The sequence below is a fragment of the Rhagoletis pomonella genome, unplaced genomic scaffold (assembly GCF_013731165.1).
Source record: "Rhagoletis pomonella isolate Grant_MI unplaced genomic scaffold, Rhpom_1.0 Rhpom_scaffold_00002, whole genome shotgun sequence".
Taxonomy (NCBI): Eukaryota; Metazoa; Arthropoda; class Insecta; order Diptera; family Tephritidae; genus Rhagoletis; species Rhagoletis pomonella.
The window spans coordinates 62,323,327-62,350,147 of NW_023458556.1; the positions used below are offsets into that span (position 1 = coordinate 62,323,327).

General features: G+C 35.3%; 5 protein-coding genes across 10 annotated transcripts in view; 1 reads left to right on the plus strand and 4 right to left on the minus strand.

Annotated features, from left to right (window-relative positions):
- LOC118733936 (acanthoscurrin-1-like) overlaps positions 1-308 on the minus strand; it is a 631-nt gene extending 323 nt beyond the window's left edge. Inside the window, exons 1-2 of the mRNA XM_036463575.1 lie at positions 200-308; positions 11-140 (exon numbers count right to left, since the gene is read on the minus strand). Of these exons, the coding sequence (XP_036319468.1) occupies positions 11-140; positions 200-214 (145 nt within the window). The 5' untranslated portion in view covers positions 215-308. The remainder of the gene's footprint in view (positions 1-10; positions 141-199) is intronic.
- LOC118733935 (FAD-linked sulfhydryl oxidase ALR) overlaps positions 1-20,109 on the plus strand; it is a 21,383-nt gene extending 1,274 nt beyond the window's left edge. The window contains exons 1-4 of one of the 3 annotated variants that reach the window (XM_036463573.1): positions 17,962-18,051; positions 18,113-18,241; positions 18,352-18,575; positions 18,903-20,107. In XM_036463573.1, coding sequence (XP_036319466.1) covers positions 18,131-18,241; positions 18,352-18,575; positions 18,903-19,065 — 498 coding nt within the window. In that variant the 5' untranslated portion in view covers positions 17,962-18,051; positions 18,113-18,130 and the 3' untranslated portion in view covers positions 19,066-20,107. Of the gene's footprint in view, positions 1-17,961; positions 18,242-18,351; positions 18,576-18,902 lie in introns of those variants that run through there. The other 2 variants (XM_036463572.1, XM_036463574.1) reach the window with 2 other exon arrangements.
- An 878-nt stretch (positions 20,110-20,987) lies between these two features.
- On the minus strand, positions 20,988-21,431 carry LOC118733940 (cytochrome c oxidase subunit 6B2). The gene has a single exon (XM_036463582.1). It carries the CDS (start codon positions 21,402-21,404, stop codon positions 21,147-21,149), a length of 258 nt encoding a protein of 85 aa, XP_036319475.1. The 5' UTR covers positions 21,405-21,431; the 3' UTR covers positions 20,988-21,146.
- A 335-nt stretch (positions 21,432-21,766) lies between these two features.
- On the minus strand, positions 21,767-22,423 carry LOC118733939 (cytochrome c oxidase subunit 6b-2-like). Its single transcript, XM_036463581.1, has one exon. The coding sequence runs from the start codon at positions 22,350-22,352 to the stop codon at positions 22,092-22,094; it is 261 nt and encodes an 86-aa protein (XP_036319474.1). The 5' UTR covers positions 22,353-22,423; the 3' UTR covers positions 21,767-22,091.
- Positions 22,424-22,600: 177 nt separating this feature from the next.
- On the minus strand, positions 22,601-24,908 carry LOC118733938 (arginine/serine-rich coiled-coil protein 2). Of its 4 annotated transcripts, none has more exons than XM_036463579.1 (3): positions 24,772-24,908; positions 24,258-24,428; positions 22,601-23,998 (listed from the first exon to the last, which is right to left on the minus strand). In XM_036463579.1, the coding sequence occupies exon 3, from the start codon at positions 23,949-23,951 to the stop codon at positions 22,968-22,970; it is 984 nt and encodes a 327-aa protein (XP_036319472.1). In that variant the 5' UTR covers positions 23,952-23,998; positions 24,258-24,428; positions 24,772-24,908; the 3' UTR covers positions 22,601-22,967. The 4 variants fall into 4 exon arrangements, with proteins under 4 accessions (XP_036319472.1, XP_036319470.1, XP_036319471.1 ...); XM_036463577.1 differs by having other exon boundaries at positions 24,272-24,428; positions 24,772-24,907; XM_036463578.1 differs by having other exon boundaries at positions 22,601-24,010; positions 24,272-24,428; positions 24,772-24,907.
- Between the last annotated feature and the right edge of the window lie 1,913 nt (positions 24,909-26,821).

Sequence of the window (26,821 nt, forward strand, 5' to 3'; positions counted from 1 at the left end):
AAGCCGCCACCTCCACTATTTCCGCCACCGCTGCCGCCGCCAGGACCGAAGCCACCACTACCACCTCCATATTTTGAGCCGCCGCCGCCGCCGCCGTAGGCACTAACAGCGCCCAGCACTGCTAGTGTAACAAAAATTACCTGCAAACACGAAAGAGTATAAATTTTTAGCTTAATTCCCTACAATTTTTTTTATTTACCGTAAATTTATTCATCTTCGTCAGGTTTGCTCGTACCTCTCAGAATATTCGCAGCAAACTGATTGATTGATTTGAAAGTGGCTGGGCTTTTATTGATTGGAAAATGTCGATGTAAGCGAATTTGTGGCGATCACAAAAACTGGTCGTAATCTTAAAATGCATCTTTACTATTTTTTTGTTTATACTCATACATACGTACGTATTTATTTTTTTCCGTTCCTTTTATTGATTGAAATGTTTCAGCAACGTTGGCTTATTGACTTGTGATGTAATTTAATCATTCAATCATCAGTTATGTTTAACTTAGAGTTGTTTTTCTCTTTTTTAGCATACAACAGCAACAGGATGTTTCGAAACTGGACCAATTTAGTATTCTTTTATAATAATATGCATCATCCTGATAACCCGGTGTGTAGCTATCCTAACTTTTTTCGAGAGAAAATTCATTAAAAAACAAATTTCTTCTTCTGCTCATAGAAGTAAGTGTTAAGCACAAGATTCCACATATGCAGGAGGTCTCACGGTAATGAGTTATGAATGTGTACGTACATAGATACACTTGAAATGGTCTGCAGCTAAGAATACTCTAAGATTTGGCCGTCAATGGCAATGGACATGCTTATAGTCGATTTCGGTTGTGGCCAAGAAGTTCACTGCCCGATTGATATGATGCGGACTCTGTGAAGAGATTCCATTCCTCATAAACGCTTCCAAGCTGAACAGCTAAATAGAGTATCCCCTTGCCACTTCCATTAGCACTCGAGTTCCCAACAGAACCACTGTCGAGCACCCGAACAGACTGGACTATAGTGGGTTTCAACTGGCGAGAGAGACGCGCGCAGCTTTGGCCCCATTACGGTCTGTATGCTGTAGCCGCCTCAACTCCTACCTATCCAGACTCGACCACTGTATACCTAATGCGTGCCCAGCATATGGCACGATACCAATCACATATGTATTTACATGTCTACTCAACCCAATTCAACGTAACACCGCTCTGGTCAAATCCTTTCGAAACAGCAAGACAATAATTAAAGTTCTATCCGATCTAGGCAGGGTTAAGTAAGCCGTTACCACAACAAAAACAACATGAAGGCGAAAACTCAGGCGATTACGACGAAATCGATATCCCACCGCCTGATTATGACGTGGTACGAATGGCAATTTCACGGCTGATGAACGACTGTCACTTAACTGTGCTCTGCCCAATCCGCAAGAAAGGCGACCCCGCAATTTCGACAAGTAGCGCGGGATCAGCCTTCTAAGCATTGGCTATAAAGTCTAATCGAGCGTATTGTGTGAGAAGCTAAAGCTTATCCTCAGCGAATTTATTGGACCTTAACAATGTGGCATTAGACCAGGTAACTTTACCATAGTCCAGCTATTCACCTTATGCCAGGTATCGGAAAATGCCTGCGAGAAGAGAATATATTTGTCGGTTTCAATGCCGCTTCGACAGCACTAAAATGAGGTGCCTTTCTGTCGCGGTGTCTGAATGTGGTATCCCAGCGAAACTAATACGGCGATGGGGAACGACATTGAGCAGTACCATCAGCTCCATCGTAATTGGGAAAGGCCTCGCCGCTTGATAGCAGTTGAAGTTTCAGACAAATCGAATGCAATGCAAAATGAACTAACTCCTGCCATCACACAAAAAGCAGAGCTTGCCAGACTCGGCACACACGTTGACTCGTCGGCACACTGTTAAGAGTTATAATTTCGAAAAAGAAGAGGACTTCGTTAATTTAGGATTCAGCCTTAACACCGATGATAAAGCCCGCCTGGCGCCGGAGAATCATTCTTACCAACAAGTGCTACTTTGGACTGAGTAGGCAATTGAGAAGTAAATTCCTCTCTCGACGTATGAAAACCACACTCTATTTATACTCTGTGCTGGCATATGGGACTCTTGAAATTATCGAGGGAAAGATCCTGCAGAAAATCTACGGGCCTTTGCGCGTTGGCGCTAGCGAATACCGTAGCGATTTAAAATACAGCGGCTCCGCTGACTCAATCATATCATGGAAACGGTCCAGCCCTAAAAGTATTCAGCGCGGATCCCATTGGTGATATCAAAGGAAGAGAAAGGCCTCCTATGCGATGGTTAAATGAGGTGTAGAAGGACTTGGGCATTCCCAAAAGGCGTCAGTTGGCCAAGAAAATACCCGATTGGCGTACTTTATATTCAATTAAGTACTCTACCTGTGATAAAAGGAATTCTTATTGCCGGGCTTCGTTGAGACCACTGAGCGAGATGTTGCACGCAATGCCGTTACGATGGGCGGAAAACCAAAGAAACGTGTCTTAATCTATTGCACTATCTATTTTGGATATGTATAATTAATATGTCTATATTTATATAGATTCCGTAAGGTTTGTGGTCCTCATAGAGACCATTTCATTGAAAGGCAGCAGTGCTCATGATTTACTGTTAGCACAGTGTTACACAATTTTAGTAAATATTCTAGGCAGGGATGGAAAATTAAATGTTAAAGTTTTACCTGATTTGCGGAAAAATTTATATTTTAAAGCAAATACAAGTACGACACTATATCTAATTTTTGTATCCACATTAAACAAATACGGTCGGTGATATGCTCATCACTTTGCTTCGCACTCTACTATATTTTTTCCTTAGTATTTACGTTACATATGTCGAAAAAAGTCACCTGGATTCGAGAATTACCCATGACACTGACATATTAGAATGTCACATCCGCATACTACTTAGTTAGACAAAATAAATCAGTAAGCAATGAAAGCCAATGAACATCTTACAACTAGCAAATACACATCGTCATTTAAAGTACAAAGCCGCGTATTGCCAATCTGCAAAACCACGTAACTGACATTTGCTGACAAAAATTGGATTTGTTCACACAAGCCCTTGGCTCAATCCTTATCCATTCGTCCTGAAATATACTAGCCAGAAATGCGATTGCTTTATAAAAAAGAGAACCATTTTGGAATATGAGTGTTTTTACTATCTAGAAAATAATTTATGCAATCTCACATACGCGGTTTTGCGTTTGTTGATACGCGGTTTTGTACTTTAAACGAAATTGAAAAATAACACGAAATAAAAAAAACATTTTTTTAATAAACAAGCCACTTCTGGTAGAGTACATACATATGTAACTAATAACACCTACAGATATAAATATGTAAATATATTCAGTAGGGTGGTACTTAAAATATCAACATCGAAATTTTTTAAGGCGCACGCACCCCTTTATTTTGTTTCACGTACAAAATAAAGGCATTCGCGAAATTTTAAAAATTTTAAATAAACTTTAAGGTTGTAACAAAATTTTAACTTTTTTTACATTGCAAAAATTTTACAAAAGTTTTACTCAGGGCAGCTTTGACTTAGCGTCCCTACTTACTCATATAATTTCATAAACTCGCAGTGTTATTGCTGGTTAAAGTCAAATTCTTGTCGAATTTTTGCGATTTAAAAAAAAAACTTTCAAACCCTAATAACGAGCTTCTTTGTTTCAAATTTTTAAATTTTCAAGAATGTCTTTAATTTATACGTAGAACAAAATAAAACGTTACGCCATGATGTTTCTATTTGAAGGACGGCCCTAATATACATAGATATAAATTTATACCACATTTACTCATATAATTACATATAAGTATATACCTACTTTCGGCGCATCTCTAGTGCAAATTATTGTGCTAAATGCATTTGAAACTTAGGGCAGAAATTTTATTACAGATACAACTATGTAGACGTATTGATTTTTTATAGACCACTGCCTTAAAGTGTAGTTAATTTATAATTCACGTGTAATTTATGTGGGATTTTTTTTTTTAAGTTGATAGGTAAAACACACTAGTACAATTAAAACATTTACTTAAGGCTAAACGACAAATATACATTGATTGCTTCGGCGAAATGCAATAATCTGCAAATTAGCTTGAAAAAGCATTAATTCATAAGCACAAAGTTGTACTAGACACTAAAAATCTGTTATGTTATACCTCTGTAAATTCATATTTTCATGGCATGTATGCATAAGTAAACATTAATTGGCATTTCCGGTACGAAATAATTAAATACAGAATGTTGTAATTATTTGCACATATAAAACACATGAAGTATAGATACGGTGACCATTTGTACCGATTTTGGAGGGATAGTGGCGATTTTGAGAAAATTGTCCCGCTGAATATTTTTTAAAAGTCGGGACGTATAAGTGTCCCGATTTTCATATTTCTACCGGTTGAATCCCGATTTTCAGTGTTTTCTTTATTAATTTAACAAGAGTCTTCGTGTATTGTGGCTCAAAAACCAGTTTTACTACTAACGTTTCATTATAACAAAGAACATACTAATGGCCTTATTCATAAAAAATATAGTAGCTTTATAAAAGGTTTATAAATTGAAAAATGTATGAAAACGTCAATTTATAAAGCTCTTTAAACCTACTTTATTTTTTATGAATAAGGCCATTAGAATATAGGGGAGCCTTATTTTCTATGATCCTTGGTTATATTTTATTTTGTTAAACTGGTACTCTCGCTATATTTCATTCTTGGAAAAAAAATTGCCTAAGTTGTTTTTTAGATTTTTTTTTTGTTTTTTTTTTTTTAATGAACCTGAATTTAGTGACATTGTAAAAAATAATACTAATTCCCTCAAAACATTCATGGATATGAAAAATATAAGCTGTAGATACAGTGGCAAAAATACAAATATGAAAGAGACAGTTTAGCATTTTTTGGCTATTCCCCTTTCGATTTCTTAATGTTTATTATTTTTTTATGAAAGTGTAGCTCGTTATATTACGAAAATCCTGTACATATGTATGTACATCAAACTTTGTGCAAATTTAACCAAATTTGACAAAGTTTCATCAAAATTTTGAGCTTTTTAATTAAAATTCTTAGAACCATTCTGAGTATGCAGTTTTGTAGCCCATTCAATTTTAGTGGTGTAAAATTTAAGTAGTGGCACATTGTATGCATACAAAAAAATTGTCAAACATACTTTGTATGGAAGAAAATGCGCGAAGAACAAATTGCCTCAACGGTAAGTCCAAGCTACTTCGAACTTGCATTTTTTATACTAAACTTTATTGGGCTGCAAACCTGCATGATCAAAAAAAATCTAAAAATCTGTTTAAGAATTTTAAAATTTTGATCAACTTTGCCTTTTGCCTATTTACATTCTCGCCACCGTATATATTGTGTGCATACATTTTTGCGATAATTTTTTATTTTTTTTAAATATCAAAAATCATCGGGATATTGCAGAAACTTCCACTTTTATTTAATGGACTATAAAACTGCAAACTTAGAATATTTCTAAAAATTCTGAATTAAAAGCTTGTTGTTGCGAAAACGTACTGCGTATTCACAGTAGAATTCAGCGGTCTGCAAATATTTCTCACGGCCCTTATTTCAATTTTAGTGCTTTTAATTTTCACTTTTTATATATTTTTTAATCTATAATGTGGTATGTGATTTTTTGTTATGTAGTGGCGTTTTATTATACGTTTCTGTATTTAATGATAGTGCCAAAAGAGGACGAATTGTGCCAAAAGTGCCCCTGTGAATGAAAGTGCCAAAAATGGCACTATTGTGTCTACTTTTCCAACACTGGACTGATGCCGTTAAAATGGCCTTTTCAGTAGGACAACGAACCAAAGCACACCGCCAGGTGCACGAAAAATTGGGTTCCAACAAAAAAAATATGTTTTGGATTGGCCGTCACAGTCTCCCGATATAAATCCAATAAACAACCCTTAAAATAATTTATAAATCGAAGTCGACAGACATTCTCCTTCGAATGCAGCTTGATTGTGGAAAATTTTTCAGGGCTCATGCTATGCTATTCCAGTTGACAAATGTCGGAAACTCGTAGGCTCGATGGCCAAAAAGAGTAAGAGAAGTCATCAAAAACAACGGATTTTCCATTAATTATTAACAACCCGAGTGTATTTTTTAAGTATTTTTATTACCTCTGACTAAAAATGTTTCCACTTTTTTGGCCAACCAGACATTGAGTAAATCAGGCAAATAAGTTAGGGTAGTTTTCAAAGCTTTTCCTATTCCCATAGTGAAATTTTTTATTCAGTTGTTTTTAAATTTTGGGTTCGCATAAAAGCAAAAATTAAAAATGTAAATCTACTATGGAAATTTTGTCTTTAGTCCGATTTTTGGAGTGATTTATTCCTGAATCGAGGCCGAGTAGTCCCAATACCGATTGAGACTCATGAGATGCGGTGATATGTAATAGGCATTTGTAACACAGCTTAGTGTTTCCAGATAATTCCAGACAGCACAATTCTCTCTCTTAACCGAATATAAGGGTTCTAACGACACCCGAATAAGAACGAATCGGTTATGCTGTTCAAATACCCGGCAGTGCCAAATTTCTGTGCGGCCATTTCTTCAATGGCTTGGGCAGTTCAGGCATAGACCTGTTGGAGCAGGTAGCTTTTCATAAGACACTTTCTAAGGGCAGAAATATGTACAATCGAAGATTTGCCGACCCCTCTAAGAAAAATCCTTTATACGGTGTTTACATGAGGCGATTTTAAAGGAAATTTTAGATGCATGTGCTCAACACATCTTAATAATTTTACACTGATTAAATCATATCCAACGAAATCATTTAAACGGTTACAGCGCCAATCGAGAGCATGAATAAATCATGTTTTGAATACTAAAGATGTTTCCTCGAAAATTGCGTATATAACGCTCTCCCTACGTAATGACTCACAAGCATTTAAAATAATTTTCACAACGCAAATCTAAAAAAACAAGCAACCCGACCAAGTAAATGTATTTAGCACGTAAAACATTTTACTGATAAACTTATGAACTTAGTCGTTGTAAGACCATACACCGTGGTGCACCGGTACACTGATAAGACCAGCGGCTGTTCAAATTGTAAACAATTTTGTATACAGATGTTTCTAAACAACACATTTACACGCGTGTAAGCTAGAGGATAGCGATTAAAAATAAAACTTACGTCAGCGGGTGATTATAAAATAAAACTTTCGTAGAGATAAACCAGCAACAATGAAAATGAAGTTTAGTAAAATTGTTTTTTAATTATATATGTACATTAGAGTGGTCCAAAAAATGTTTTTCGAGATAGGGCTTGGGGCACCTTCCAAAATTTTTCCTCTTGCCGAAAGAGGTGCTGATACCAACCTTACGGCTCTAAGTATCCATTTAGAGCAGAGGTTCCCAAACTTTTTATTCTCATAGACCTCTTTCAAAGCTTTACTGGTTTCGGCGGACTCCCTGCCATTTCTACCATATTCCCAAAGCTCGTCAAAAAATGGGAAGATTACATATAACAATGTAAATTGACATCGCGGCTGAGTTCCAACCTAAATTCGGTGTGACAAAACAAAATATTTTCTTGTATTGTATATATAAAAAAAATGTGTTTTAAAATACAGAGCTCGTAAAGCCATCAAAGTACTCTCTCTCTCTGAGGAGTTATATAGAGGTATATATTTTTTAAGAGCACTCTGAGCGCCAGCGTTATTTACATTATCTTCCAAGCAAGCAAGAAGCACAACAAGTGTTCCATTGTCTCATCTTCTTACGCTACGTGAAGTGACCAGTCAGCAGTCCAACAAGTTGTATACAGTCCCGTATGCGCAGTGCGAGCAAAAAACTAGATAGATCTTCTGAGAATGAAAGCAACATGAGTTCTGCACACCAGCAGACCCTCGATGCCTCCCAGTCATTGCTGAGCAAAGTATTCACCCAGTTTCTGATGGTGACTCGGATGGCCGAAGTAGAGAATGCTATAACTGGTTGCGGATCGAGGAATGGCCGGTCTAAGCCAACTCTGTCCAAATGATTAGATGTCTCATTACCAGGTGCTCCCGAGTGACCTGACACCCAGAGTAAAGCAAGCACGCTATGCTTACCAACATATGTAATTTAGTCGATACTTGCATTGCCGAACTAGTTTGGAAGTACTAAGATAAGGGGCTCGCCAATGCCTTCAGCGCAGCTTAGCTATCATTGCAGACACGTAAACTCCTTACCCTCCACCTATTTTCCACCACGTAGTCCATGGCCTTGAGGATTGCAAATACCTCAACCTGGAATACCGAAGCATATTCCCCAAGAGAAAAGTGGAGCTTATTCCCATTATTTGCGATGAAGACACCAGATCCTCAGTAAAGATTCGACAACGTGTGAGTACGGACTCAGTGCTGGAAATAAACCAGCATTCAGCCTCAGGGATCTCAACTTTATAGAATCTCCCGTAGCATTGAAAAGACACAAGTTCTCAGATCTCTGCCGCCAGCAACTTCCGCCTCGCCCCACCCAGTGTTATGCCAACATCCGTTTCCTTTTAGTCTGCAGGTGACCCACGTATTTATGAAGGCACAAAGTGGCGATAGGTGCAGCAGTGCATCAAGAGCACAATTCATTACTCAAAAAAATTAATGTAGGTTTTAAAAATAGGAAATTAAAGCTAAATTAATAAATAAATTGATAGATAAAACCAAGCAACCATTTTCGTTCTTTACTATCGAAACCAGATAGATTTTTGTGCCCATAATTCATACAAAAATCTTTGCGTATTTTCATTTGGCCACTATTATTCTTTTATTTATCCATTGAATTTCATCATTAGTCACTTGATTTTTTTTTTTTTTTTATTAACAGGCTTTAGCACAGATGCAAAAATTTGGTACACAACTGTATTTTTTTTTTAATTTATCTTCTGTTAAAGTTTGATTTTTTTTTTCATTTTTTCATTAAAAAATAAAAACAAAACTGGAATGATAGGTCCTATCAGAAAGTGATGTATATATGGTTTATGGAGAATTTTATAAGCTTTCATTTGCAAATTAAGATTATTAAATTGGTTCGTAAGATATACGTCACTAAGTGGACCCACTTTTTGTTTTAAGCTGAATAACGGTAAATTGCAAATATTTCGAAAACGTATCCATAGAAAAAAAATATAACTCGATAGAAATCGAATTTTTCATACTGCATATCTCTGGAAGTATTTGTGGTAGACTCCTAGAACTTGGTAGGGAAAAATTTGAAATGAATCTCATACTCATGTAGAAAAGTGGGGTATATTGGAAAAGGGGACGTGATGCCTTCCAAAACTATTGAAACTTCTACCTATTTGTCAATACAAATGTATATATAATTCTTCGGTACGTATGTTTCTGAGTGAACTCCTCCTAAACGACCGAAACGATTTTAATTAAATTTTGTTATGTGTGTTGAGTGGGTCCCTGTATAGTTTAGGTTCACAACTTAAAATGCCTGGTGGCGGTACAGTCGAGTTATTACTAAAAATCGGTTTTATGATCTGATTTGGCCCATATTCGATATATATAGATATTGGGTGCTATTGCAAAACAACCGCCGCCGGAGCTGGAGTCGTTATTTCTAAAAATCGAAGACAGCAATGGAGTATATACCTTCTGACGACCACAAAACCAAACGGCAACGTGAATTGTTTTTGAAAACGTTGGACCAAATGTTTCAATAAAAAAATAATTTTGGGCGGGACGAAGTTCGCCGGGTCTGCTAGTAAAGTATAAAAAATCTACATAAATTTATAAAACATATTCAGACGGAGGAAATACGAAAAGTCAAAGATGAAATAACATTCGGTTTTTAATAATTGCTGTAACACTTTACTAATTTACAAAAGTCACATCTGCAAGCTATTAACAGTGCAGAATCTTTTATAAGTACTGAGGGTATAAAAATGAGTACGTTAATACTCGATACCTTATTTGGCGATTTTAAATTTTTTCTTCCATTGGCAACCCAATTTTCTTTCCTCATATGGATTACTATCATTCAATTTTGTCCATCACTTAAAGTAAAATAAAATTACGAGTAGTCTGTTGCATAACATAAACCGAATAAGTTAAAGTTTAATGGTCTTATTCATAAAAATTAAAGTAGGTTTAAAAAGCTTAATAAAATGACATTTTTATAAATTTTTCAGTTTTTAAGCCTTTTTTTATTTTTTTGAATAAAAGTTCAGTTAGTCTAGACTTAATTTCCGTAACTTAACTTAACTTAATATTTTGGCCAACCTGTTATATGAGAAACTGTGTTGGCGGTTAGATAAAACTTAACTTACCGTAAGAAACTTAAGAACCTGTAGGTTTTAGGTTCTTAAGTTACGGTCTTACGGAAATTGAGACCGGTGAGAGAATCAGGCTTGCCAGACTCTCGTTTTTGTATTTCTTAAAAATAAATAAATTAAGTCTAGACTAACTGAGCTTTAAGGCCATAAAACTTTAGGCAAAGTTCACAAAAATGCAGAATTTTTAGAAACTTTTTGGGTATGCAGTTTTGCAACCTATTCAAATTTACATGTAGCCTACTACTGTTGACTTTTAATTCAAACTTGCACATTATTATACTAAAATTGAATAGACTACAAAAATGCATACCCAAAAAGTTTACAAAAATTTCTTAATAAAATTTGAAATTCGTGAATGTATATATCGCCGTTTAAAGTACAAAACCGCGTATCAACAAAATACAAAACCGCGTATCAAGATAATGCAAAACACAACAAATCAAATTTTTGGCAGCCAATGTCAGTTACGCGGTTTTGCAGAATGACGATACGCGGTTTTGTACTTTAAAGGACGATATATCGATGGCTGAGTGGAAGATCGACCTATCTCGGCAGCCAGTTCGAAAACGCTCTATCTCAAAAAACTTTTCAAGAACGCCCTATTTCAGAATTTAATTGAAAAACACCCTATCTCAAAATTCGGTTCAAAAATGCCCTATCTTACTTCAAAATGTATTGAAAATATGCTGATATAGGGCGTTTTTTAATCGGCAGCTGAGATAGGGCGTTTTTGAAACGAATTCTGAAATAGGGCGTTCTTGAAAAGTTTTTTGAGATAGAGTAATGCATCGGAAAGGTATTGTCTCAGAGGTGGTCCCATACTAATCTGGTTAAGATCCGATCAGTGGATCATGAGATATATATATATATATTTTTTTATATGAGAGTTGAAGTCGGTTTTTTTTGGCTAAAAATTACTTGTACATAAACATAAGCACGAAACTATGTACATATTTGTGACAAGAATTATCCACATAAGATGAAAACTACTGCAGTTTCATTATATAAAATTTTTGTTTATAGAATGAGTAGGGATAAATCGATACCATCAAGGTATTACTCAAATCAGTACTTGTACTTGTATCAAACAAGGTATCGATACCTACTCAGTATCGGAAAGGTATCGAGTACTTGTACAAAGAACTACGATTTTGCAGATTTTTCAAAGTTATTGCATATTTTGCACAAAAAATATGCATTTTTACAAGATTATATATCTTCTAATATTTTTTCATACAAAAACAATAGAATACATTTTTACAAGATTAATAAATAAAGTTTTTTCATATAAAATAAGTTTAAGAAAATAACTCTTATATTTCTCCAAATGATAGTTGTACGTGAGAAAAGCCTCTAGCAAGGGACAGATGACCCAACAAAAGTTATGTATAGACGGGCTTGCTTATATAGCTGCGGAAATTTAGTGCACATTGCTCTAATGGGTTGCTTTTTAAAGAAGATGCTGAAGCATAATAAGTTTTGCGCTTCCGATACAAATACTTTTTTTTCGATACCTACTTGGATCGCAGTAAAAAGTATCGCGTAAAAAACTACTTGGTAAATTGAGAAAAGTATCGAGTATGTATGTACTTGGATTTACTTGTATCGATTTATCCCTAACAATTATTTTGGGTTATCGTAACCAAACGCGGGGCCGTATTTAAAAAGTTTTAACATATACCCTGCAAAAATCGCGACTACTCCATGCATGCGTGTAAAGAGTACTCCCTAAGGACCAAAGAGTACTCCAAAATTAACCACAATTCATATAAAAAAATATGGTCCAATTAACATTGCGATGTCCTAGGGCAGGACCATATACTCCATCCCTGAATTACATCAGAGTAGCACAAAACTACTCCAACATATTAACAATGGCATTGTTGTTATATTTTTTCGTTTATACACGCTTTTGTTCTTCACTTCTCAAATGCTTTTTCGAAATTAATAAAAACCAAGACAAAAATTAAAAATTACATGTTGTCTCTGATGGCATTCGAACCCGAACATGCTGGGAGCTAAGAAATAACAGCGAGCATCTCTACACGTTCAGCTGCAGCCAGACATGCAAATGTGCTTTCAAATGCTCAACTTCAATCACATTTCGTTAAATTACGAGCAGTGATCGGATAACAAACAATAAGCTGGCGCAGAGACACGAGTTGGTCCGCTACAGCATGACAGAGGAACTCTTTTGTAAGTACTCCAATTTACCATAAATAGACTACATGGTCCAACGATTTTTGCAGGGTACGTCTAGCCAAAGGATTATGCCTTAATTCGTAAATTTGGAGGTGGATTTTGCGCGAAAATACTGTGGATGGCGTAACCGGAGTTGGACTGATGAGGTTATTTTTTCTAGCGCGGCCAAAGGCCACCAACGCGGATAGAAGTTTTGCGCAAAAATACTGCTAATGGCCTAACACGAGTTTAATTTTTCTGTGCGAAAATGCTAATTTTACCCAATTTTAAAATGGGCCCCCAGTGCCGGTAGAAAGGGGCAGGGAGGCGAAGGATAACTTTTCTTAAAGTTTATACCGTACTCTTTCTAATAGGGGTCTACCCTTAAACTCGTAAAAGTCTAATAAACCTCGTAAGGCTCATAAATTTACGAGCCTCGTAAAAGAATTGTCAAAATTCTTATGGAGCTCTATTTATGAGCCCCTCGTAAATTTACGAGGCAAATTTGATGCGCGAACGACCTCATAAACTTCAGTGTTGCTGAGAGGCCGAAATTTGTATACTAAAATGTATGATAAAACAAGTAATTTTTAGCAAAAAAAAACCGACTTCAACTCTCATATAAAAAAAATATATATGTATTTATTTCATGATCCACTGATCGGATCTTAACCAGTATGGGACCACCTCTGAGACACTACCTTTCCGATGCAAAAAGAATTATCGAAATCGGTTGACGTGGACCAAGTTAAGCGGTAACATACATAGAAAAAATAAAATAATAAAAAAAATATTCCGACGAACTGATAACCTACTCCTTTTTTGGAAGTCGGTTAATAATGAAAATAAATTGTTAATTGTATATTAGCCAAGATACAAGATGGTGTGATGTTATGGGAAATACTACGAAACAAAAATTCGTTCTCAAAATCCTGGTTGGTCTGTCAAAGTCACTTTACGAACCTATTTACACCTTTTCACAAAGGGGGCGTTCCTATAAAAGCCATGTAAACTTACGAGTTTTACACGGTTTAAGACTTTTAAGGGAATCCCCTAAATGAGTTTTAGGTGACACATCCCTTCCCCCTCCGCTCCCTACCAAAAAATCTTTGTACAAATAACCGAACATTTCCCACGCATAACATTAAGGGCCGGTTGCTCAAAGCCTGGTTGACACTAATCCCCGGTTAAACATCGTTACCGACACCATGTTATTTGCATGGAGCCGAAAACGTCGATAACGATGTTAATCGGTGATTAGTGTCAATCAGGCTTTGAGCAACCGGCCCTAAATCCTATAATGTATTGTTTGATTGCTATCAATGTGGCAAGGTAGCTCATAATTTTGTACAATTTATGAAACTTCAAAAACTTATTTTTGTCAAAAATTTTGACAAATTTTTTGTATCATGGTTACAGGTATTCAAAAATATCCCCCCTTATTCTAAAACCGTAGCTACGCTACGAAATACGAAAAACGAAAGATCCACATGCTGCAACCCTTGCGGAAACATGTGCAGCATTGCCAGCTATCAGTTGTTTTTCGAAGATAGCTGAATGAAGGAAAACAAAGTGGAAAGGAATTAAAAAACACTCATCATGTGCTTGTTTATAATAAAATTTATTGATTTTCAATATTTTGAGGAAAATTGTGGATTCTGATGTATTTGCAATTATAGCAGCAGAGTAAGCGGGCGCTATGGCAATGGATTCACAAAGGTATGCGGAGCTGTCGGGCATAGTAACCATGGGCGCATCTATGTCAGCTTCTGGTTGAATTGTTGAACCACAAGCCAAACTCCTCCTATGCCTGAAGCTCTGGTTCTCAATCCAGTTAATGCAATAACAGCTTCTTCCAAGCCATTGAAAACATGCACTTTGTTAGTCCACCACCTGTTGCACTTGCTTCTGCCTTCGGCCGCGCTTAGGGATTATAACCCTTACTAAGTAGAATTCTCATTTCTGTGTTGCGGGGAAGTGGGTCTTCCGCGTGTCAAAGGTATACAACATTTATTGTGCATATCACTCCGGCTACGCCGTCTACACTATTTTTGCGCAGAACCCACGTCGAAATTTACAAAAAAGTGCATAGTGCAAACCGAGTTTATTAATAAGCTAGTGGTTGGAAATTTGAAACATTTATCTTAAATAAAATGTGAATCCTTTGATTATTCGGGTTATGCGTTTGGACACAACAACCGAAAATCGTTGTACATTAACTAAACCGGACCAAAGTTTCCCGATAAGGGGCAACAAATATTCTTTTTTGCTCGTTTATATAAAGCAGTGGATAAAAATATACGTATATGCGAAAGGCAAATTTATCTGTTTAAATGAACACCACCAATATTTCTTGCAAACACATCGATTAACATCTTTTATTTCGCCTCCGACACAGAATTGTTTTCGTACAAAATTACGCAAAAAAGCTTACTCGTTCGTTTTTTAGGCATGCCATTGTTACGAATTTCGAAAATTCGAAAATACGATTCGGATTGCAGCATACTATTTCTACGATTCGTAGCAAAATCCGAATACGAAAGAGTTGCAGAATAGGGGTGATCATCTTTGAATGGTCGATAACAATGAAAATGGGGACCGAGTCTTTTGAAGCTCAATTGTGCAAGACTTGGACTTTACTTACCTTGAAACTTAGAAGCGATTACTCTCCGTGTCATCTATTGCTTTTTCTCTTTTTTATCCTCAGCATTGGTAATTATACACGCAAAATTATAAACGTTTAATATTTTTGGGGTAAAATTGGATAAAAATTACAATTTAAATAAATGCATTCAAGCGTATCAAATTGTGATTTTGTTTATTTTTATTTCTGTCTTTATTTTAAAGTTTTTTATCGATAGCCATATGAATTGCATTTATACCAAAAAATAATAATTGTTGTAGGCATATTTGGAGGATTTTTATTAAAAATAAGTGAAAAAATAATATTATACTCTCACAGCTCTCTTTGCGCTTTGAAACATTACTTAGAAATAAAAAATCTATAGTTCCAATTTTCGAAGTGAAGTTGCCATATATACAAACCTCTAACTTGGCCAGAATAGCTGAACATACTTGGCAAAAAAATTATTTTTAAATATGTAATAAAATAATAAGATTAATATAATATCTATCATATTTGCCAAATAAAATTTGTATAATAAAATTTTTAATTTTTTTAATTTGGAAAAAATCTCCTGACTTCAAAAATGGATTAGCCCGCTTTAAACTTATATCAATTCTTCCTCAACGTAAATAACGGAATCTACGTTCTTTGGTAATAACTCATATTGGTAAGAATTTGTTGAAAAATTTTGAAGAAAAAACGGTGGCTTTTTCGAGTAAATCAACTTTACTTTCTTTAACTTTCTTTTTAGAAAATTGGCAGCCATTTTGTTAATTTTAAAGATTTTTGCAAATTTCAAACGAATTTTCAATGAAGGCTAGGCCAACTATAAGAATCAGGAAAATAAAATTATTTATCTTAATTAGCAAAAAATAGCAAAACCAAATATTTTTATCGCTTTCTTTTATTTTTATCATTCAAAATTGATATTCGCATATCTTAATTAAAAATCGTTTTTTTTCAAAACAAGAAAAAATACGTATCCTCTCATTTTCCTTTTAGAATAACATATTTCATCGGCAATCAAATCTGCAATGTGAAGATGTCAGCCTGCCTGATTTGAGAAGGATTTGGCCTGATTTAATTTTTATTTAAGTGAAGAGCATAGGTCACTTAACTCAAAATTTAAAAAAAAACAAATTCAGCCTTATCGTGAGTTTCGCCTAAAAAAACATTCACCCGCAAATTTGTCATCCGACCATAGCAGTAGAAGCAGTTTTCTTGGCGTTCATTGTGGAATACTTTTTACATCTGGTGCTTTGCTGGTAAAACTATGTTCACATTACCAACATAAAATACTTAGTTTCGTTTAAAATACCTCACTAAATTAAGTGCGTTCATACACGCGATTCTTTATTTGTCTTGACAGCTTTGTAGCAACCCTGTGTTATTGTTTATTTAACCAAAAGAGATCGCGAATGTGAGTAATTGCGTATAGTTTTATATTCTGAGTTGTTTGTGGTAGTTTTTTAGATTTTAGATGAGTGATCAAATGTCTCTGGAAATATTTTACAAACTACCACGCGCGATTATTAAAAACAAAAACGTCCAAACACGATGACATATCAGTTATGGGACAATGCTTTTTTCGATTAATATCGATAAAATTAGAGCCGACACTGATTTGTTCGTGATTTGGTTCTTGGTTTAAGATAAACTACGTACTTTCAACTTAATTTACTGAGAGACTTTACAAGGCGAAATTACTTAGTTTGTACTAAATTTATGCGTAAATTAAGATTGACCTCTAAATTACGCTAATGGGAACATAGTTTTAAATTATAAATGTCACGCAAAGTCACAAAGTTTTATCTGGCATCAGGTACGACCAAGGCGAATTTATATAAGGTGGTGTTGTTTCATCAGCTGTGAGTAGCGTTTGATTGTCAAAATTTTGTATTTCGTTAGCGAGTGAGTGAAAACGTGAGAGTGTTTGTGTTTTCTGTCGCCCTTTTTCATTCGGGGAAGAATAGCTGAAATTTGACAATGGCCCGCTAAAAGCAAAAACAAAATACAAGTAATTGTTGTGTTTGTTGAATCGATACCACCTTATATGTATTCGCCTTGGGTACGACAATACGTATTTCAAAAGAAAGCTTTTTATAAACACTTTTATAACCCTTTATTTAAAGATATTTCATTAAAAACTCATACATAGATTGCTTAACATCTAGAAACTAAACGAAATGCGAATTTTCGGCGGACTCATCTAAAGTCGCGAAAATATAAATAGGGAATAGACATTTTAGCATACAAATTCACAATAACACATACAAATTAAGCATAAAAAAGTTAATTATTACATCTTGTTGCGTGCTTTCAATTACTTGCGGTTATTGGCAAATCAGAAAAGCGACATCGATGCAGCTATATATTCCGCTTCATCGCCGCCATTCTCATTGATGAACTTTTCTGAAAAAAATTTAATACATTTTTAATTGAATGTTAAACTAAGAAAGGATAAGGGGAACTCATCATTTGAAGACTCGAATGCTCCACCGATTAGCGCAGCGGGTCCTGGATTGGACTTTTTTTTACCACATCGGTTTTATTTAATTTTTTCTTTTAATAATATATTTTAAAAAACGTAAACACGTCACTTACGATTGAAAAAATTTTATATTTACTACTTCATGTCGTTGGCATTTACATTTCATTTATAAGTTTAAGTTATTTATAAACATTCGCACTCAAAACTTATTAAAGGTTTATTTGAAACAACGTTTAATAAGCTTAATATTAAAAATGCTTATTTAACGCTTATTATAGCAAACTTAATTTAAGTTATTTTTAAAAACATTTACTGAAATGCTTGTTGGGACGTAAATGGACTAAAATAAACTCGATTACTTTAATCAAATGATTAATCGCTGCCATCCCTAGTACTGACATTTCATCACAGCTGACAGCGGTTGCGGCAATAAAGTCTTTCACTGCAATTAAAGGGGGAAATTTTCAAATTTTATTGGTTTTATTTTGACTGCAGGTTGTTTTGGAAATAATTATGTCGAAACACGATCCGTATGGAACACCGGCCAAACCAGATAGCAATTGCCGCACGTGCACAGATTTTAAGTATTGGTCAAAACAGCAACGGCAAATATTTCACAAGGCGGTAAGTGCTTGTACTTTCCAAAAGGTTGGATTAAGCACAAGGCAGCATGAGAATCGCGTAGGCAAGGTTTCATAATTGCAGGCCTATTAACATTTATTAAAACTTTCTAGGATACGTCAAAGGAAACCAAAACAGAAGCGAGTGAAGCTGCGCCAAATGGTTGCCCATTGGATAAAGTGGCGTTAGGTCGCTCAACATGGGGTCTACTACACACAATGGCGGCATTTTATCAAGATAATCCCACTGACCATCAAAAAAAAGATATCAAAACATTTCTTGAAGTGTTGTCGCGCGTTTATCCATGTGAGCACTGCGCCAAGGATTTCCGCAAGGAGTAAGTTGCTTAGATAAATGAGCCTGTCCGCAGTGAAGTAATTGCACCGGGGCATTATTAAGCCTGTTCCAGGAACTTTCCGTATGCCATTTCACGTAAGGTTTATCAATGGCGAAACAGATTTTCCTGCAAACTCTGGGAGTCCCTGCAATATGTTTAATGTGGGGACATCTGCCAATTTTTGGGTAATTTTTGTTGCATTTCCCAATTCTTTAACGTTTTTTTTGGTTGCATCATAAGATGCGACATTGCCCTGTAGCTATTGCCCGAGTGAACAGGCTCAATGCTATTACAACGGCAGTGATTACATATATATTTTTTTTTCAGTCTCAAAGATCATCCGGCGCAAGTAAACTCACAATATGAATTTTCGCAATGGCTGTGCAAGTTCCACAATCGGGTCAATGTCAAGTTAGGCAAACCACAATTTGACTGCTCTAAGGTTAATGAACGATGGAGAGATGGCTGGCTAGACGGTTCATGTGATTAAAGTATTCATATTCTCCTGTAATTTCCAATACCAGGTGGTGGGCTAACACAAACAAAAAAATTACAGAAGGCCCCAGTATAAAGATACAAATGCCGTTATTATAATCGTTTCATAATTGCAATTATGTAGATTGTAATTTACACTTAGATAGTATTGAATAAACAAATTGTAAAATTAAAATGTAAAGATTTAAGCTGCCTAATCTAAACGAAAAACTGTCTACATTCAAAGATGTGCTGTATATTTATTTTATAAATGCTATTTTACTTAAAGTAAAAATCTAAGTTTCACTGCAGAAATAAGAAATCGTGCAGTTTTTACCTGGTTTTACGTGGTTTTTATGTATACTGATTTGACCCAGATAATGAGAATATTATGCAGCAGGATTTTAACGTAACTTAGCATTTCGGCACACAATTTGCTACAAGACTAACGTTAAATCTAATTAACTAAGCAGCCATCGTCAGCTATTTTACTGATGCGCTGACGATCGTCGACGATTTTCGGTATAGAGCCGATTATTATTTTAGTTAGCAAAATTTTCTCATTTCACCGGATTTATCTGCAAATTTCTACAAAGATTTTTTGGTCCACAATGTCAAAGTAACATTATTAGCAATTTTGTTATAAAGTTCGCGAAGAAATGAACCGGCAATGCATATAATGGATTATTTTGGGCCTAAAAATAATTCAAGTAATGGATTGTAATTTTGTCTTTGGATATTTGCCCTAATTATTTCGACTAAAGTTCTTTGTAAACGATATAAAATACTTCACAAATCCTCTTACTTACCAATGAGCCGAAAAAGAAATTAAAATTCCGCTATAAACGGCCTTCTGTCACTTCAATAGCATAGCATTAAAGGTAAACTAAAGTATATATCGTCGTTTAAAGTACAAAACCGCGTATCAACAAAATCCAAAACCGCCTATCAAGATAATGCAAAACCGCGTATGTGAGGTTGCATGAATTATTTTCTAGGGAGTAAAAAACTCATATTTCAAAATGGCTCTCTTTTTTATAAAGCAATCTCATTTCTGGCTAGTATATTTCAGGACGAATGGATAAGGATGTGAGCAAATCCAATTTTTGGCAGCAAATGTCAGTTACGCAGTTTTTACTTTAAACGACGATATGTACATACAAACACATTTATAAAGATGCAGAGGCGTTTGTAATAGCATGAAATCCTACGGGGATGGTTATAAACTTTTGTGTTCATCCCAAGGAGATTTCCTACATATTTCACCGGCTTCGAATTCTCAGCAGGTTCTAGGGCAGGAAGAAAGAGTCTCACTAAGTATTTTTTGAGTAATATTCTGATGTGACAACACGGTCAGGTATCGTCCCCCTCTGCCAGAAACATGACGGTGTAAAAATGAGAAAATGTTGGAAATCAAGTTTAAAGTTTTTTTCATGAGACTTAACTCTATTCATGTAATTGACATTGTAAAATATGTGGTTTGCGTGCTCCCATGGTATTCTATTTTTTTGGAATAACATAGAACATCTAAAGTTTAGTAAAGTCGACGCACTAACCCAAAATTGGTAAACTTCCACATTCATGCTTCTGCCATAAGGACGACGATATAAATTTGCGTCGTTCCGGTTACGCAGACTCGACTGCATTTTCTTCGTCTATAACATATTGGCTGCATTTCTTTATACATTCTGAACGTTTGGAATAAACTTTTTTGTTTACTTATTCTTTAGAACGTTCCTGATGATATGTTAACGTATATTTCAAACGCGTTCAGTTTATTCTGGTTGAGAAATGGGATTGTCTGGAATGTATAAAGAAACGCAGCCATTATGAACTTAATAAGAAATAAAAAATTCACAAATACGAAGTTATCTATTTATTTATCATAACACACTTAGTTTCAATATTATGTAATTTCATTTCCAAATAGCCATTACTTTCATTTATATTGAAAACATTGTTTTCATATTTAATACATAATTTCACAGATGAAGGTATGTATTATGGCATTTAGTTGATAAATTTGTAAGCGGAAAGCAGCAAATATATTCCTTCAAATTGCTATTCTGGCGTTGTTCCATCTCCACAAATACCTGTTTAAATTCTGCCAGGGAAGGTACCGGCTTCACGCTGGTCATTCCACCTTTCCACCCAAGCATTGGGACACATGGATGAGAATACCTTCTTGAAGTAGTTGCATGGTTCGTACTTTTCTCCACGCACCTTCTGGCAGCGATGGTAGTCAATGTAAGATTGGTAGCAGTAGCGTGTCACGTTCTGGTTGGGGAATCGTGGATCGAATGGTGCTGTTTCCAGTTTATACGTCATAGTATCTTCTTTGCCTTTTTTTGACATGGAAATTTTTTGTTATATTAAAAAATACTGCAATTAATAAATCGCACAAGTAGGAAAAGGCAAAGCGAAGGAGTGTGCGATCGAGCAATTGTGATGATTACACGAAATCAGGATGTAACGACACATACAAGAGAAATGCGTTCATTAGTTATATGGATGAATGATTAATATTGTCTATAATCGATATTTTAAGCATGTTTAAGAGTATGTTTAACCTTAATCTCATTAAAGTTTTGCATCAGCAGATATCTTTTACAAAAAAAAAATATAAATAAAAACAAGACAGAAATTATAGAAAGAAATAGTAAAAAGGTAATTTAAAAGAACAAGATTGCAAACTTTTTTTCAGTTTAAAACGCGTAAAAACTATGCCCCAAATAAGATTCAAACCATACACTTTTTAACTTGTATATAGCTCACAAATCTGTTTTCCTTTTCAACAAGCCTTCAGTTCACAAATAAATTTGCTTGATACTCTAGCCGCTCTATGAATAACTTGGTTGAGTACCGATCGAAAAAACGTTCCCAATTCCCTACACTAAAAATAATTTTTATTAAAGAAATTTATAGCAAATAGGTGAAAAAGTGGTTGCGTGTGCGTACGTGTATATCGGAGTGGTTTGAAAATTGCATATTTTTTGATTAAATTCAACAATAATTAAGAATATATACTAATTGCGGTCGATTTTAAATTCTGCCTGGAAACACACCAGCTTCCCGTTGTTCACCCCACTTTTCCACCCAAGCATTGGGACACATTGTTTTGAAAACTTTTTGAAAATATTGGCATGATTCATCCCCTTCTCCGCGACTCTTCTGACAACGATGGTATTCCACATAGGAAAACCAGCAATGTCGTGTTACATTCATATTTGGAAAACGCGGGTCCATCGGAACTGTTTCCATCTTATATTCGAGTTCGCTCTTTTTTTGTTCTTTTTTAGACATGGACAGTAATTTTCTTTCCGCTCTTCAAGCAATGTTATGTAATAATCACATTTATGCAAACAAGAAAATGAGGAGAATAATGAATGTTAGTTGAAGGTGAAAAACGAAAAATGTTAATGTTAGTAAAAGGAAGAGATATGTAATTGGAAGCTGACTATGGTATAGCGAAATGAAATACAAGTTAGTAAAGAGTAAACACAAAATAAATTAATATTGACATTACACAAAATACAAAAAAAAAAGTTTAATGTATTCCTGCTTTGTAACATTTTCTCGAAAAATGTAAATAAGTGTACTTAGCCAGCAAAATTAGGGGGCAATCATTTAAATGTTTCCTTGTTTTAAAGGTTCTATTCTTACCACTTAGCCTACTGATAAATGAAAACTTACAACTAGAATTGCCACTAAATGTATAATGCAATCAGAAAATTATTCACAGGATTGTTGTAGAAGTGGAATTGATTCATAATTCAGTTCGAATTAAAGTTCTTAACATAATTAATGTATATGCACAGAATTTTTGTCACGCTGGGGGAAAACTCGAAGTATGTACATATATGCATACATGCATATGCACGAATTTCAATTCAAGTTCAGTTCAACGCGAATTTAGGCTCACTTAACTAGGGGCCTAGTGCCGCCGTCGGAATCGCAAGCATGATTCTTATATTTGTTTACTTCCGCTAAATACAGTGACCAGAAATCTTTCGGATCTTCATTTTGTTCAGCTTGAGCTTTTTGCTTCGCTACAACTCCAGTTTTCAAAATTTTTCCACCACGCCGACGTCCAACAATTGGTGGTGGCGGCGCACATTTCCCGGTCGATGTAGCCGCAATATAGGCGGCAGCATTTGAGGTAGATGCAAGTAAAGGTGCAGCCGGTATTGGTGCCACGGCGGTAGGGACTGTTGCCGGTGTTGCATTCTGTTGCGCTTGCATTTTCTTAAAAATTTCCAAAAATGAACCATCGTTCGCGAATACTGGATGTGACGCCTCTGGCTTTTTGGGTGGATATACTTTGCCTTCTTTAGCCAGTGCTTGTCTTAATTTCTCTTCCATTTCACGATGTATGCGTTCTTTATCGATCGGTTCATCTGTATCAAGATTGTAATAGGCACCAATAGGTTCACGTTTCGGCAGCGGTAGGTGCTGCAAATCTGTATTTTCTAGCTGCGGTTGTGTTGTTGTGGAGCCATTGTTAGACCCAGAATTGGACGTAGAAGTTTTGTTTTCATTAGAATTATGGCGACGTTCACCATCACGTGTTTTTCTGTCTGAACTGCGTGAACGAGAATCTCGCCTATTGCTGCGATGCGAACGTGTAGGAGTACGGCTACGTGAATCTCTATGTCGTCGACTGGTGTTGTATCTATCCCGACGATTTAAACTTCTGCTGCGACTGCGTGTACGTCTGTCTACATGACGTCTACGATATTCCACGGAACGACTGCGACTACGTGAGCGACTATCATTACTCTTGCGGCGGTAACGACGTTGACGCGAGCGACTACCGGAGCGACTGCGTCGCCTACGATCTTCTCTGCGCGAATCGTTATCAAATCCCATATCACGTTTTAGTCGCTGATTCATAGAAGACATGGTAGATTGTCTGTTAATTTTTCCGACAGCTGTTGTGATGTTAGTATCTGTAAATCAAACTGTAGCCTTTTTAATAAATTGCAGAACTATTGCGCCTTCAGCTGCTTTTATACTCATAGCAATTTCTATTCGCTATTTATTTTTTTTTTAGTATATTTTCTTGTTCAAAAGTAAAGTTAAGCCAAGTGCTTGCCTTTGCTTTTGCCTTAATTAAAATTTTTTAAAAATTTGGAACCAAGAAAATATTTATTTTTAGCGATAAAAAATATGAAATTTAAGGATGTCAATGCAAAAAAGGACATTTACATGTTCGTTCTTACTGTATTATTCCTTGGTAGGCAATGCTTGGTCCCGAAGTTTATCCGGTTATGATGTGCAGAGATTTCAGCTTCGCTGGTATTTCTCCAATGTATTGACCGTTTAGACGGCTTTGCTGTTATGTCTTTGTCCTAATCGGGTAAACGTTTTTTAAAATTCCTGCGTAAAAAATGAACTTGAAGGCATGAATACTTCGTGTTTTCCCAACTGTGCATTTTCTTTCATTAACTCTTCAAATATATACTAAAATATTTGGTTTATGTTCTTATACCATACCATTTAACAAAACTATGCAAGCGAGTTGTCCACAATCAAAACTTATTTAAGTCAAATATAATGTTATGTAATTTTACTAAACCCCCAAATTACAACTTCACGAGTAATCGTCTACGCCTAGACAACTCTGCAGAATTATCCATCAATTCCATTCCTTACCCAATTCTTTGTTAGACGTATACAAAATATAAATAATGAAGCACATTTTCTTTTGAATTTTCCATACCTTTAGGTCTTGAAATCGCTGAGAAAATTTATTCTTTTAAGAGCAACGTCCAAATGACACGATCCAATGTGGCTGGTTGAGATTTTTCGTCTAAAATCAATATGGCGATTGATGGGAACGATTCACAATCGGGTCGTGCTGAATAGCTTACAATGACAGAGTTGCTACGGGTCATGAAAATATATTTCACGGCATATACGAAGGATTCCATCCCGCATGCAATCTTTTATAGCACGTGTAGAATTATAATATGTACTTTATCAAAGAACGTAAATCTACATTCACATTACTTCGAAAATGTGCCGCGAAAGAACGTAAATCTATAGATTTAATTTTCTTACATTTGATTAAAATTACAAAATAAACAAAATCTAGGCGCATGCGCATGTTAAATGCCGACGGAAAATAATTGAAAAGAGTCGCTGCCATCTTTTTTGTTATTTCACTACTTCATTTCTATCATCGATCACTCCAAGGCGAATTTATACAAGGTGGTGTTGACAGAAAAACCTAAAATTACCACAACTTATACGCATATTGACAATTTTACAGTCCCAAAATTAACGTAATTCTTCTTCTTACCGTTTTTTCTGGAAGCAAAGAACGTAAATCTGTAGATGTGTTTTTGGTTAGTGGATCGGCGTTTTTGGTTTAGTGTGTTGGTGTATTTTGAAAGAATTGTAATAGAAATGGAAGAAATTTTAATAGAAATAAAGGAAATTGTAAAAGGTAAAAGCAAAACCAAAAATCAGATGATCTCAGCTGTAGGCATTTTTTTGGCAATCAGCTGTTAATGTTTTACCTAGTAAACTGTACGATGATCAGTAAAAAGCACAATTACAAAAAAGCACATCATTTTTACCAAAGGTACAAATTGGCCATGAAATCAGCGGATCCGAAAAAAGGCCCTACACACGCATTGATTTATCGGCCAACCAGTTGACCAACCCAGTAAGTAAAAAATTATACTAACAAATTATTCGTAGATAGCCATACTGTCATTGGCAAGGCGAATTTATACAAGGTGGTGTTGATGGTTAATTAAATTTTCGCCGCGGTACTACTGAATGTCAAAATGATGTGTTTGTTGTAAACAAGGTGAATTCATTTTACAACAAACACAGTCGAAATGGTTATTAAAAGCTTTGCTTCTTAACTGTGAGAGTGTTGCCCCTGTTTAAAAAGTCAAATTAAATTTTAAACAGGGAAATTACATAGGTAATTTACAAAATGTTCCCCCACAGGGGTCCAGACTAATGGGCTGTTTTTGCTTACGCGTAAAAGCACATTTAGCGCATTTAGCTCTAAATGCTACTCTAAATGTACATTTATCCATACAAAATTCGTCACCTAAATGCAACTAAATGCAACTCTATTTTTGCATTAAGAATCTAAATGCTAAAAGCAACCCTGTGATCTTCCAAAATTTCCACGATTCGAACATGGTTTAAAGAGAAAAAGTGGCAACATTGCTTTTTCGAGTATACAGTTGCTAGCTGCGTTTCAGTGATCGCCGATCGAGATTTCTTTTATTTTGCATTACATATTTGGATAAAGTAAAGTTAAGCAAATTCAACATCGATTTGATGCTGATAGATCAATTTGTAATCAACTCTGTTTGGTTGTTTCCTTATTAAGTGAGGAAATTTTAATTGACAGCTTGATTCAATAATTAAAGGTTTGCTCATTATTGACATTAGAGTTTTGACACTCCCTTAGCTCCCTTACAAAAGCTATGCACACACACACGAACCCACACACAGTGCCTTGATAAGGGAGACGATTTTGTTAAGAGGGAGCGAGAAAACTGCTTTTTGAGCAAACCTTTTATTATTGAATCATGAATTGACAGCACCGACTAATAAATATACACACAAACAAATGTTCGGTTATGGTTAAAACAATTCAAGTTTTTGTATTGAATTTTTGGTTTAAAATTTATTTTTCCCTTTCCAGTAGGGTTTTTGCACATTATCTTCTGCGTGAGAATTGATCGTAATATATACGCATCTAAATAAGAGACTGGAACACGGCTGTTTGTCAAAAGCAT

Coding starts and splice junctions, on each gene's coding strand:
- LOC118733940 (XM_036463582.1), bottom strand. CDS start 21,404: ATGTCAAAAAAAGGCAAAGAAGATACTATGACGTATAAACTGGAAACA.
- LOC118733939 (XM_036463581.1), bottom strand. CDS start 22,352: ATGTCTAAAAAAGAACAAAAAAAGAGCGAACTCGAATATAAGATGGAA.
- LOC118733938 (XM_036463579.1), bottom strand. CDS start 23,951: ATGTCTTCTATGAATCAGCGACTAAAACGTGATATGGGATTTGATAAC.